The 13,176-nt window shown below is 38.1% G+C and overlaps 1 protein-coding gene across 2 annotated transcripts in view; it reads right to left on the bottom strand.

Annotated features, from left to right (window-relative positions):
* Positions 1-13,176, bottom strand: part of SEMA4D (semaphorin 4D) — a 397,671-nt gene that overhangs the window by 15,513 nt on the left and 368,982 nt on the right. For both annotated transcript variants that reach the window (XM_053702391.1, XM_053702393.1), the window contains one exon: positions 4,339-4,542. In XM_053702391.1, coding sequence (XP_053558366.1) covers positions 4,339-4,542 — 204 coding nt within the window. The remainder of the gene's footprint in view (positions 1-4,338; positions 4,543-13,176) is intronic.

Raw genomic sequence — 13,176 nt, 5'->3', positions numbered from 1 at the left:
AGGGAACTGCATGTGAGCTATACATTTTTGGTACTCTATGGGAGAAATTTGTGGCATAACTTGACCATTGTCAATAGACTCCTAAACAGCATGCGCCTTAGAAGGAGTAGGTCTATTTTTATAAAATAATTTTCTCAATAGATGAGAAAACATAAAGGATTGGAAGTACCATATAGACATCAAAGCTTAAAGGGACACTCAATCAAAATTAAACTTTCATTATTCAGATAGAGCATGCAATTTTAAACAACTTTCCAATTTACTTCCATTAACCAAATGTGCACAGTCTTTTTATATTTAAACTTTTTGAGTCACCAGCTCCTACTTAGCATGTGCAAGAATAAGTGTGTATGCATTTGTGAATGGCTGATGGCTGTCACATGGTACATGTATGCATTTGTGATTGGCTGATGGCTGTCACATGGTACAGGGGAAGTGGAAAAAGACATAACTTTTAAAATTGTCAGAAAAAAAATCTACTACTCATGTGAAGTTCAGACTAAGTGCTATTGCATTGTCTTGTTATCTTGCATTTGTTGATTATGCAAATCTACAGTGTTGACTGGTCCTTTAAGACAAGAGACACCAGTAGAGCCTCTTGGTCCATCCTGTCTACAGGATGAGTTAAACAAGTAAACAGTTTAAATTTTTAGAAAAAATAAATTATCACATAAAATGTAACTGTTTCTTTAAATTTTAAAACATATTTTTTTATTTTTATGTGCAGAAGGAAGTTAACTTAGCACGCAGTTACTGCACCACATGTCAACACCTCAGCATACCTTGCTGAGGTACCCATCTGCCAAAAAACTTTATTTTTTAAAACGAAGCCTTTAGAAAACAAACTGTCTACATTTTTAGGCATAACAGGTCCGGTACGTAACTGTAGCTTTGTCCGGCCCCACTGATATGGGAAAACACTAAGTACAGTGTTAAACAGAAACTCCTCCTTCCGTTGCCGAACTCGGAAGTGGAGAAGGAAGTGAGCAGCCAAAATTGGCACCACACGTAGCTCCGCCCATCATGGATGTTACAACATTATATCTCCCGGTCGCCATTGTGATTGTTAAAACAAATAAGCCACCGGGAGCAAACTGAACTATATGTGAAGCCTGGGGGCAAATTGGGCTACCGCTTGCTGGACAGCAGCGTAGCCTCTAAATGTAACCAACATATCACTTCCCACTGAGTCTTATTTTCCCTCAGCCCTAGTGAAAACAAGACCCCCAGATATATAAACCACCTAATTTCTCCTCAACCCCAGTGCCTGCTTATAACATGCTGTCGCTGAAAACCCCTCCTTTTGTATATATGAGATAAGTCCCAGATCAATAAGTGTTCCACTTCTACTGAGATCTTCCCAGATTTAGAATAAAAAGTTAGCACTTACCTTTAAAATCTGCCCGACAGCAGGGCAGCTCAGCAGGTTTGCAAGGTCCTCTCCCACACATAGCCCTGTGGAAAAAAAATAAAGCCTGAGTAATCTTACTTAGGCTATAAGGATAAGGGCAGCATCAATGTATGGGAGGTGCAGTGAGAATTATGTCCCACAAGTTCCCATTGCTCTAAAGCCACCAATGCTCTACTGAAGAGACTGATATGGACTACGGCTACACCCTAGAGCAAAGCAGCACAATCTTGCACTACTTTAATAAAAATAAACTCTTGATTTAAGAATCTTTTCTAACACCTCACTTTACCACTTCCTATCACTAACATAGGCAAAGAGAATGACTAGAGTGGGAGGGAAGGGAGGAACTATTTAACAGCTTTGCTGTGGTGCTCTTTGCCACCTCCTGCCGACCAGGAGGTGAATATCCCATTAGTAATTAAGATGATCCGTGGACTCATCGTGTCATAAAAAAGAAATACATAAACCTGACTCATGGCAAATATAAGTACAATAGAGTACAATATATGGCAAATATAAGTACAATAGAGATATATTTAGAACTTTATATAAATGAATAAAGTGCCAAATCATAGCTGAGAGTGTCTTAAGTAATGAAAACATACTTACCGAAAGACACCCAATCACATATAGCAGATAGCCAAACCAGTACTAAAAACAGTTATCAGTAGAGGTAATGGTATATGAGAGTATATTGTCAATCTGAATAAGGGAGGTAGGAGATGAATCTCTACGACCGATAACAGAGAACCTATGCAATAGATCTCCCGCGAGGAAAACCATTGCATTCAATAGGTGATACTCCCTTCACAACCCTCTGACATTCGCTGTACTCTGAGAGGAATTGGGCTTCAAAATGCTGAGAAGCACATATCAACGTAGAATCTAAGCACAAACTTACTTCACCACCTCCATAGGAGGCAAAGTTTGTAAAACTGAATTGTGGGTGTGGTGAGGGGTGTATTTATAGGCATTTTGAGGTTTGGGAAACTTTGCCCCTCATGGTAGGATTGTATATCCCATACGTCACTAGCTCATGGACTCTTGCCAATTACATGAAAGAAATTTGGGTTTCTCACTTAAATTATTTACATACTGATTGTGCAATTATGGCACATATGATTGTAAAAGCATCTCTGGGATCTCCATTGTTTAGAAATATAATTAGAAGGCCGCTAATTGCAGCTGTGCAGCACACTTCAATTATTACCGGCAGTGAAGGGGCTAATCAGGTAACTTGTAAGGTTTATTTTAGCTTCAGTATAGAGATTACCATCCCACCTGACACTTCCCACCCCCTGATCCCTCCCAAACAGCTCTCTTCCCTCCCTCACCCCCACTGATCACCACCACCTTAGTGTCTGCCAGTATGAAGATTTAAGGCAATTCTTTTTTTGTAGTTTTTAATATTTTCTGCAGTGTAGAATCCCCCTTACTCTCCAACCCTCCCCTCCAACTAGCTGTCTGCCAGTGCCTATTAAACACTATTAAATATTTTTTTTTCCAAATACTTTCTGAAGTGTAGTGGTCCCCCCTCCCACGATCATTAGTTAGCGATCCCCCCTCCCTTTATTTTTTTATTCTGCAGTGTAGGGCACACTGCTGCTGGACCTCCCTCCTGTCTACGCTGCTGGACCGCCCACCTGCCTTACGGATTCCCTCCCACAGCTCCCGCCGGCACCAGCAGATGATAGTTACAGACTGTGAAACACACACAGTGTCATCATCTGTGACGATCTGGCATCTGCCTTCATATAAAACCGAAGCACCATTCGCTTCCGATTGCATAGGCAGTCAGATGACATGAGCTCAGGAACTCCAGCTCTCAGTTTAAGAGCCGAGACTGCTGGAGCTTCCTGCAGCTCCGACGTATATATACATTGTGCGGTACAATCAGCAATATATATACATTGTGCGGTACAATCAGCAGTATATATACATTGTGCGGTACAATCAGCAGTATATATACATTGTGCGGTACAATCAGCAGTATATATACATTGTGCGGTACAATCAGCAGTATATATACATTGTGCGGTACAATCAGCAGTATATATACATTGTGCGGTACAATCAGCAGTATATATACATTGTGCGATACAATCAGCAGTATATATACATTGTGCGATACAATCAGCAGTATATATACATTGTGCGGTACAATCAGCAGTATATATACATTGTGCGATACAATCAGCAGTATATATACATTGTGCGGTACAATCAGCAGTATATATACATTGTGCGGTACACTCAGCAGTATATATACATTGTGCGGTACAATCAGCAGTATATATACATTGTGCGGTACAATCAGCAGTATATATACATTGTGCGGTACAATCAGCAGTATATATACATTGTGCGGTACAATCAGCAGTATATATACATTGTGCGGTACAATCAGCAGTATATATACATATATCCATACGTCATGATTCATATAGAGCATGTGGTTTTAAACAACTTTCTAATTTACTTATATTATCAATGTTTCTTAGTTCTCTTGGTATCTTTTGTTGACGTAAGCTTTGGAGCAATATATGACAGCAATTTTGCAAGAATGTTATCCACTTACAAGAGCACTAGAGGGCAGCACTATTTCCTGCTATGTAGAGCTCCAGATGCCTACCTAGGTATCTCTTCAGCACAGAATATTATAGGAATACAGCAAATTTGATAATAGCAGCAAATAGGAACTTTTTTTAAATGATATTCTCTATCTTAACCACAAAATACATTTTTTTGGCTTTCGTATTCCTTTCCATGTTGTTAATTTTGAAATGTCTAGTTCCAAGTAAGACATCTATTCTATAGACAATATGCCTTCCCCTCTGCACATTAAACATTTATTAACAAGGAAACATTTTTGGATTATTTTTAAGTGCAAATAATAGTAAAAAAACTGGAGATGATTCTGTCATTACCTGAGACTGTGATAATCACTTTAGATGACCTTGTTTCAGATTTTGATGTGACCATGCAACGATATTCTGCATTTCTAATGGTAATATCTGTAATCCAGCTAAGAATGTGTACAGTACCGTCAGCTATATTCTGTTGCTCTTCCTTGGCACAGCCTTCCATCTTAGTACCATCTTTCTCCCAAGTAAAATGCATATCTACAGGACCTGCAGGAAGCAATCGTTTTTAAAAATCAATGTAAATAAATACAAATTACTTTTTAAGAGTATCCCCAAAGCTTACGTTCTAAAAATTAGAGTATGTCATTTTGCGACTATAAAATCTTTCAATATTGATTTACATAATTTCTAGATGGCTAAAAATAAAAGAATGACAAATGAGACCACTGTCTTAAGTGTACTTAATCTCATATCATTAGTTTATTTTTTTTTTAATATAAAATATACTGTAACAACGTGGATAAAAAACAATTATAATAATTATCTATAGTATGCAGATATTAGAAGAATAATACTTGCCAAATATGATTAAGGGGGAGATTTATGAAGAGGCAAATTGGTTGCACGGTCGCTCATTTGGTCCTCTAGATGATATTTATAAAGCAGTGTTTTTAACCACTGCTTCCTAAACCCTCTCCACCTATTTTGAGCTGGAGTATTAAAATCACAGTGGACTGATCAGACCGGATGATTGACAAGTCCTCCTTTTGCACAATTGGTAGTGAAAGTGCGGGTGATTAAATGCACCCCATAATTTGCAAACATGGACAGACAAGTTCACTATATGTGAACCTTGTTCGTCTGCACAATGATAAATCTGCCACTATGTAGTAAAATCTTTAGAATAAATATATGCATGAGGCAAACATTTATCACAACAAATTCCTATGAACTTTATTTGAATGTTTAAATGCCCCCTGTGAAGATAGTGACAGTCTGTATACATCTGTATATGTTCTAATATAGTACTTACGCTTTCCAATCCAATACTGTAAGCATGTGAACAGAAAAACAAGTATCACAAAAGGGAACTCAAGATTCATAAGAAAAATGTTTTAAACAACCTAGCTCCTAAGCAAAACAATTAGTTCAATAAACAAGTTGTTTTAAACAATAAAGATAGAAAACCCTTTATCTAAACTGCTTGGTACAAGTAAAGGTTTGTATTTCAGAATATTAAACGTGATAAATATTAGACGTGCGATTCGGTTTGGTTCGATTCAGAAATTCGGCAAATTCGGCAAATTTGGAGATTCGGATCGATTAAAATAGTGCCGAATCGGCCGAATAAATCCGAATAACTTCGGATTTATTTGGATTTATTCGGTAGATTCGGATGGCCATGGATTACACTAGTATTGTACAGTATATTAGGTTATATCACTCTGCTATGGGTTACAATTAATGTACAGTACATAATACTAGTCTAATCCCACCTAACACTTACCGAAATTCCGAATTTCCGAACCGAATCGAACCGAATCCAGACGAATTTATTCAAATACGAATGAATCCGAAACAAATCCGAACTGAATTTATTCGAATCCGAAACAAATCCGAACCGAATTGATTCAAATTTTTCCGAATTCGAATCGCTCCGAACCGAAATTCGAAAAAATCTGAATCGATCCGAACTGAACCGAATTTTTTCGCCATGCACATGTCTAATAAATATAAAATAAAAAGTGAACTTTGCGAATTTAGAAAATATTTATGTGTAAATGGAAACACAGTCCCAGATTTCTCCTCAAGTTCTTCTTATGTTTCCAACAAAACACCTCACAAAGAAGAAACTGAGGGAGACAATCGTGTAATCCTATAAGGAGAACCAACTGCAAAATTGAGTTTTTCGTTATTCACGTGGTTCTGAGCTTTTACCGAGCTCTATAGTATTGGGGCAATGTTGTATTAGGCACACAACCAGTCACACTTCCCAAGTATCTTCAAATATATTTATTTTGTTAAAATAACACCAATTCCCTTACAGGTTTATCAGGTAACACATATTACATATTGTATCACAATCCCTAAAAATATTTTGAGAACAAAACAAAATGTCTTACTACCCAAATGTCCCTGCACTTGGCCCAGGATTGATAAATGTAATGACCTCTTTTTCTTCTTTCTGAGATGTTTTGTTGGAAACATAAAAACTAAAGAAGAAATTGGGGACAGTGTATCCATTTACATATACATATTTTCATTAAATTCACTCTTTAATGTTTTGTATTGAATTGGGCTTTATCATTACTTTATTTATTACACTGATATCTTTGGATTTCAGAATAGTTTGGATTTTGGAATATTTGCATCTTTAAAATGGGACAGTTTTGAATTCTGGATTTGTACCTGTATATGACAATTACAGGCCCATTTATCAAGCTCCGTACGGAGCTTGAAGGGCCGTGTTTCTGGCGAGTCTTCAGACTCGCCAGAAACACAAGTTATGAAGCAGCGGTCTAAAGACCGCTGCTCCATAACCCTGTCCGCCTGCTCTGAACAGGCGGACAGGAATCGCCGGACATCAACCCGATCGAATACGATCGGGTTGATTGACAGCTCCCTGCTGGCGGCCGATTGGCCGCGAGTCAGCAGGGGGCGGCGTTGCACCAGCAGCTCTTGTGAGCTGCTGGTGCAATGTTAAATGCGGAGAGCGTATTGCTCTCCGCATTTAGCGAGGTCTTGCGGACCTGATCCACAGTGTCGGATCAGGTCCGCAAGCCCTTTGATAAATGGGCCTGCTAGAGTAGCCCTATATTAATAGCCTCATGCATAATGGTAACACAGCACAATCAGTTATAGAGAAAACTGACTATTTCCAAACATATAATGAAAAGGTGTGTGTGTGTGTGTATGTATGTGTGTGTGACTATGTGTATGTGTATGTATGTGTGTGTGTGACTATGTGTGTATATGTATGTGTGTGTGAGTGACTATGTGTATGTATGTGTGTGTGTGTGTGTGACTATGTGTGTATATTTATGTGTGCATGTGTGACTGTGTGTATGTATGTGTGTGACTATGTGTATGTATGTGTGACTATGTGTATGTGTGTGTATATGTATGTGTGACTGTGACTATGTGTATGTATGTGTGTGTATATGTATGTGTGACTATGTGCAGGTGTGTATGTATGTATATGTGTGTGTGACTATGTGTATGTATGTGTGTGTATATGTATGTGTGTGACAATTTTTTGCTGCCTAAATTTTTAATAGTTTTAAGTAGCTGATTTATTAATCATATTTGCTTTCTGCTGAGGTTCTTCCCCATAATGTGTAGGCACTAAGGTCAAAGAAACTCTCCAAACCCATTCCATGGGTTTTGTCTCTACAGGATATCATAGGCCTATTTTCAGGATATCTAAACTAGAGCACAGGTGAAATAATCAGCTTATGAGTAAGAGCAGTTTAGTAACTATGGTTACCGATCAGCTAATTTTTTTCACCTGTGCTCTAGTTCAGATAGCCCTAAGGTGCTGAAAAACACTAGTAAAAGGAATTAACAGCAATCGCAGGCACCTGATGCTTCTGTCCACGTTCATTTTGAAGCCCGATTCCTCTCAGAGTACAGTGAATGTCAGAGGGATGTGAAGGGAGTATCCCCTATTGAATGCAATGGTTTTCCTCACGGGAGATCTATTTCATAGGTTCTCTGTTATCGGTCATAGAGATTCATCTCCTACCTCCCTTTTCAGCAGATTGACGATATACTCTCATATTCCATTGCCTCTACTGATAACCGTTTCAGTACTGGTTTGGCTATCTGCTATATGTGGATGGGTGTCATTTGGTAAGTATGTTTTTCATTACTTAAGACACTTTCAGCTATGGTTTGGCACTTTATGTATTTATATAAAGTTCTAAATATATCTATTGTACTTATATTTGCCATGAGTCAGGTTTAAGTATATTTCCTTTTGCAGACTGTCAGTTTCATATCTGGGAAATGCATTTTTAGGGAAAAATGTTTTCCTACCTGGTGTATAGTCTTTTTTTTTTTTGTCAATTGACTGTTCTTTAAAATTCGCGGGCAAATTTAGGCTTGCGAGGGCACAAAATTCCAAAGTATATTGCGTCATTTTTGGCGCAAGATTTTTTGGGGCGATGTTACGTTCAATGACGCAAATTCGTTGAGTCCTTTCACAAGGTTGTGTTTTTAATGATGCAAGTGTGTCATTTCCAGATGTTGTTAGCGCCCAAAAAAAAATTCTGTTTGTTGTGCGTAATACTTGGTGCCAAATATTTTCATTATTTAAAACCCCATTCCTATATTTTTTTCCCATTCCTGAAACTGCCATATAAGGAAATTGTTAATTTTGCTTTATATGTTGTTTTTTCTCTTACATTTGCAAGATGTCTCAATCTGATCCTGTCTCAGAAATCACTGTTGGAACCCTGCTGCCTGGTAACAGTTCTACCAAAGCTAAGTGCATTTATTGTAAACTTGTGGAGATTATATCTCCAGCTGTGGTTTGTAATAGTTGTAATGATAAGCATTTACATGCAGAGAATGTGTCCATCAGTAATAGTACATTGCCTGTTGTTCCTTCAACATCTAATGTACAAGATATACCTGTGAATTTAAAAGATTTTATTGCTGATTCTATTCAGAAGGCTTTGTCTGCCATCCCGCCTTCTAATAAACGTAAAAGGTCTTTTAAAACTTCTCATAAAGTTGATGAAATTTTAAATGACCAACAACATATTGAATTATCCTCCTCTGATGAGGATCTATCTGATTCAGAAGATCCTTCCTCAGATATTGACACTGACAAATCTACTTATTTATTTAAAATGGAGTATATTCATTCTTTGTTAAAATAAGTGTTGATTACATTGGATATTGAGGAAAAAAGTAATCTTGATATTAAAACTAGTAAACATTTAAATTCTGTTTATAAACCTCCTGTGGTTTCTCCAGAGGTTTTTCCAGTTCCTGATGCTATTTCTGATATGATTTCTAAGGAATGGAATAGGCCTGGTACTTCTTTTATTCCTTCTTTAAGGTTTAATCAATTGCATCCTTTGCCAGCAGTTACATTGTAGTTTTGGGAAAAGATCCCCAAAGTTGATGGGGCTCTCTACTCTTGCTAAACGTACTACTATTCCTATGGAAGATAGTACTTCCTTTAAAGATCCTTTAGATAGGAAACTTGAATCTTATCTAAGGAAAGCCTATTTATATTCTGGTCATCTTCTCAGGCCTGCAATTTCTTTGGCTGATGTTGCAGCTGCATCATCGTTTTGGTTGGAAAATTTAGCGCAACAAGAAATGGATTTTGATTTGTCTAGCATTGTTCGCTTGCTCCAACATGCTAATCATTTTATTTGTGATGCCATTTTTTATATCATCAAAATTGATGTTAAATCTATGTCTTTAGCTATTTTAGCTATAAGAGCTTTGTGGCTTAAATCTTGGAATCCTGTCATGACTGCTAAGTCTAGAATGCTATCTCTTTCTTTCAAAGGTAATAAGTTATTTGGTTCTCAGTTGGATTCGATTATTTCAACTGTCACCGGGGGGAAGGGAGTTTTTTTTGCCTCAGGATAAAAGACATAAGGGTAAATTTAAAGCTTCTAACCATTTTCGTTCCTTTCAACAAATTAACAAACAGAAACCTAATCCTTCCCCCAAGGAATCTGTTTCCAATTGGAAACCTTCTTCAAATTTGAATAAATCCAAGCCATTTAAGAAACCAAAGTCAGCCCCCAAGTCCGCATGAAGGTACAGCCCTCATTCCAGCTCAGCTGGTAGGGTGCAGGTTAAGCTTTTTCAAGGATGTTTGGACAAATTCTGTTCAAAATCAATGGATTCTGAGTATTGTCTCTCAGGGGTATCAAATAGGATTCAGAGTAAGACCTCCTGTGAGAAGATATTTTCTCTCACGCATCCCAGTAAAGGCTCAGGCTTTCCTGAAGTGTGTTTCAGACCTGGAGCTTTCAGGGGTAATCATGCCAGTTTCGTTTCAGGAACAGGGTCTGGGGTTTTATTCAAATCTATTAATTGTCCCAAAGAAAGAAAATTCATTCAGACCAGTTCTGGATCTGAAAATTTTGAATAATTATGTATGAGTACCAACTTTCAAAATGGTGACTATAAGGACTATTCTGCCTTTTGTTCAGCAAGGGCATTATATGTCCACAATAGACTTAAAGGATGCATATCTTTATATTCCGATTCATCCAGATCATTATCAGTTTCTGAGATTTTCTTTTCTAGACAAGCATTACCAATTTGTCGCTCTTCCTTTTGGCCTAGCGACAGCTCCAAGAATCTTTTCAAAGGTTCTCAGTGCCCTACTCTCTGTAATCAGAGAACGGGGTATTGCAGTGTTTCCTTATTTGGATGATATCTTGGTACTAGCTCCGTCTTTACATTCTGCAGAATCTCACACAAATCAACTAGTGTTGTTTCTTTGAAAACATGGTTGGAGGATCAATTTACTAAAAAGTTTGTTGATTCCTCAGACAAGGGTCACCTTTTTAGGTTTCCAGATAGATTCAGTGTCCATGACTCTGTCTCTAACAGACAAGAGACGATTAAAATTGTTTTCAGCTTGTCGGAACCTTAAGTCTCAGTCAATCCCTTCAGTAGCTATGTGCATGGAAGTTTTAGGTCTCATGACTGCAACATCGGACGCGATCCCCTTTGTTCGTTTTCATATAAGACCTCTCCAGCTTTGTTTGCTGAACCAATGGTGCAGGGATTATACAAGGATATCACAATTAATATCCTTAAATCCCAATGTTCGACTATCTCTGACTTGGTGGTTAGATCACCATCGTATAGTTCTAGGGGCCTCTTTTGTTCGTCCAACCTGAACTGTGATCATAACGGTTGCGAGTCTTTCAGGTTGGGGAGCTGTTTGGGGTTCTCTGACAATACAAGGGGTTTGGAAATCTCAAGAGGCGAGATTACCAATCAATATTTTGGAACTCCGTGCAATTTTCAGGGCTCTTCAGATTTGGCCTCTGTTGAAGAGAGAACCAGTTATTTGTTTTCAGACAGACAATATCACAACTGTGGCATATGTCAATCATCAGGGTGGGACTCACAGTCCCCAAGCTATGAAAGAAGTATCCCGGATACTTGCTTGGGTGGAATTCAGTACTTGTCTAATTTCTGCAGTCCATATCCCAGGTATAGACAATTGGGAAGCGGATTATCTCAGCCGTCAGACTTTACATCCGGGGGAGTGGTCCCTCCATCCAGATGTGTTTTCTCAGGTTGTTCAGATGTGGGGTCTTCCAGAAATAGAGCTGATGTCTTCTCATCTAAACAAGAAACTTCCCGGGTACCTGGCCAGGTCTCCTCAGGCGGAAGCAGTGGATGCGTTGACACTTCCTTGGTGTTATCAACCTGCTTATATTTTCCTGCCTCTAGTTCTTCTTCCAAAAGTGATCTCCAAAATCATCATGGAGCAATCATTTGTGTTGCTGGTGGCTCCAGCATGGCCTCACAGGTTTTGTTAAGTGGATCTTGTTCGGATGTCCAGTTGCCAACCTTGGCCACTTCAGTTAAAGCTGGACCCTCTGTCTCAAGGTCTGTTTTTCCATCAGGATCTCAAATCATTATATTTGAAGGTATGGAAATTGAACGCCTAGTGCTTAGTCATAGAGGTTTCTCTAACTCAGTGATTAATACTATGTAACAGGCTCGTATATGTGTTTCTAGAAAGATTTATTATCAAGTTTGGAAGACTTATATTTCATGGTGTTCTCATAAATTTTCTTGCCATTCTTTTAGAATTCCTAGAAATTTACAGTTTCTTCAGGATGGTTTGGATAAGGTTTTGTCTGCAAGTTAGTTGAAGGGACAAATCTCAGCAATCTTTCTGTGAAATAAAACAGAAAGAGCAAAGCTTCCTGACATTCACTGTTTTGTTCAGGCTTTGGTTCGTATCAAGTCTGTCATTAAATCAATCTCTCCCCCTTGGAGTCTTAATTGTTTCTTTTGGCGATCTCTTCTGCTAGAAGAGTTGCTGAATTATCTGCTCTCCTTTTCCGATTTTTCATCAGGATAAGGCAGTTTTGCGGACTTCATTTAAATTCTTACCTAAGGTTGTGAATTCTAACAACATTAATAGGGACATTGTTGACATTGAGACATTGTTGTCCCTTCCTTGTGTCCTAATCCTAAGAATTCTTTGGAGAGATCTTTACATTCTTTGGATGTGGTGAGAGCTCTGAAATATTATGTTGAAGCTACTAAAGATTTCAGGAAGACTTCTAGTCTATTTGTCATCTTTTCTGGTTCTAGGAAAGCACAGAAGGCTTCTGCCGTTTCCTTGGCATCGTGGTTAAAGCTTTTGATTCTTCAAGTCTATTTGGAGTCGGGTCAAGCCCTGCCTCAGAGAATAACAGCTAATTCCACTAGATCAGTCTCCACTTCGTGGGCTTTTAAGAATGAAGCTTCAGTTGATCAGATTTGCAAAGCAGCAACTTGGTCTTCTTTGCATACATGTACTAAATTCTACCGTTTTGATGTATTTGCTTCTTCGGAAGCAGTTTTTGGTAGAAAAGTTCTTCAGGGAGCTGTTTCAGTTTGGTTCTTCTGCTTATGTTTTAAGTTTTATATTTTGGGTTGTGTATTAATTTTTTTCAGTGGAAAATGGCTGTTTTTATTTTATCCCTCCCTCTCTAGTGACTCTTACGTGGAGTTCCACATCTTGGGTATTGCTATCCCATACGTCACTAGCTCATGGACTCTTGCCAATTACATGAAAGAAAACATAATTTATGTAAGAACTTACCTGATAAATGAATTTCTTTCATATTGTCAAGAGTCCATGAGATATAAAATAAACCAGGGTGAGGGGAGCTAGATGTGTGAATATTA

The sequence above is a fragment of the Bombina bombina genome, chromosome 2 (genome assembly GCF_027579735.1).
Source record: "Bombina bombina isolate aBomBom1 chromosome 2, aBomBom1.pri, whole genome shotgun sequence".
Taxonomy (NCBI): Eukaryota; Metazoa; Chordata; class Amphibia; order Anura; family Bombinatoridae; genus Bombina; species Bombina bombina.
The sequence above is the reverse complement of the archived record's forward strand: the minus strand, read 5'-3'. Positions and strand labels throughout refer to the sequence as shown.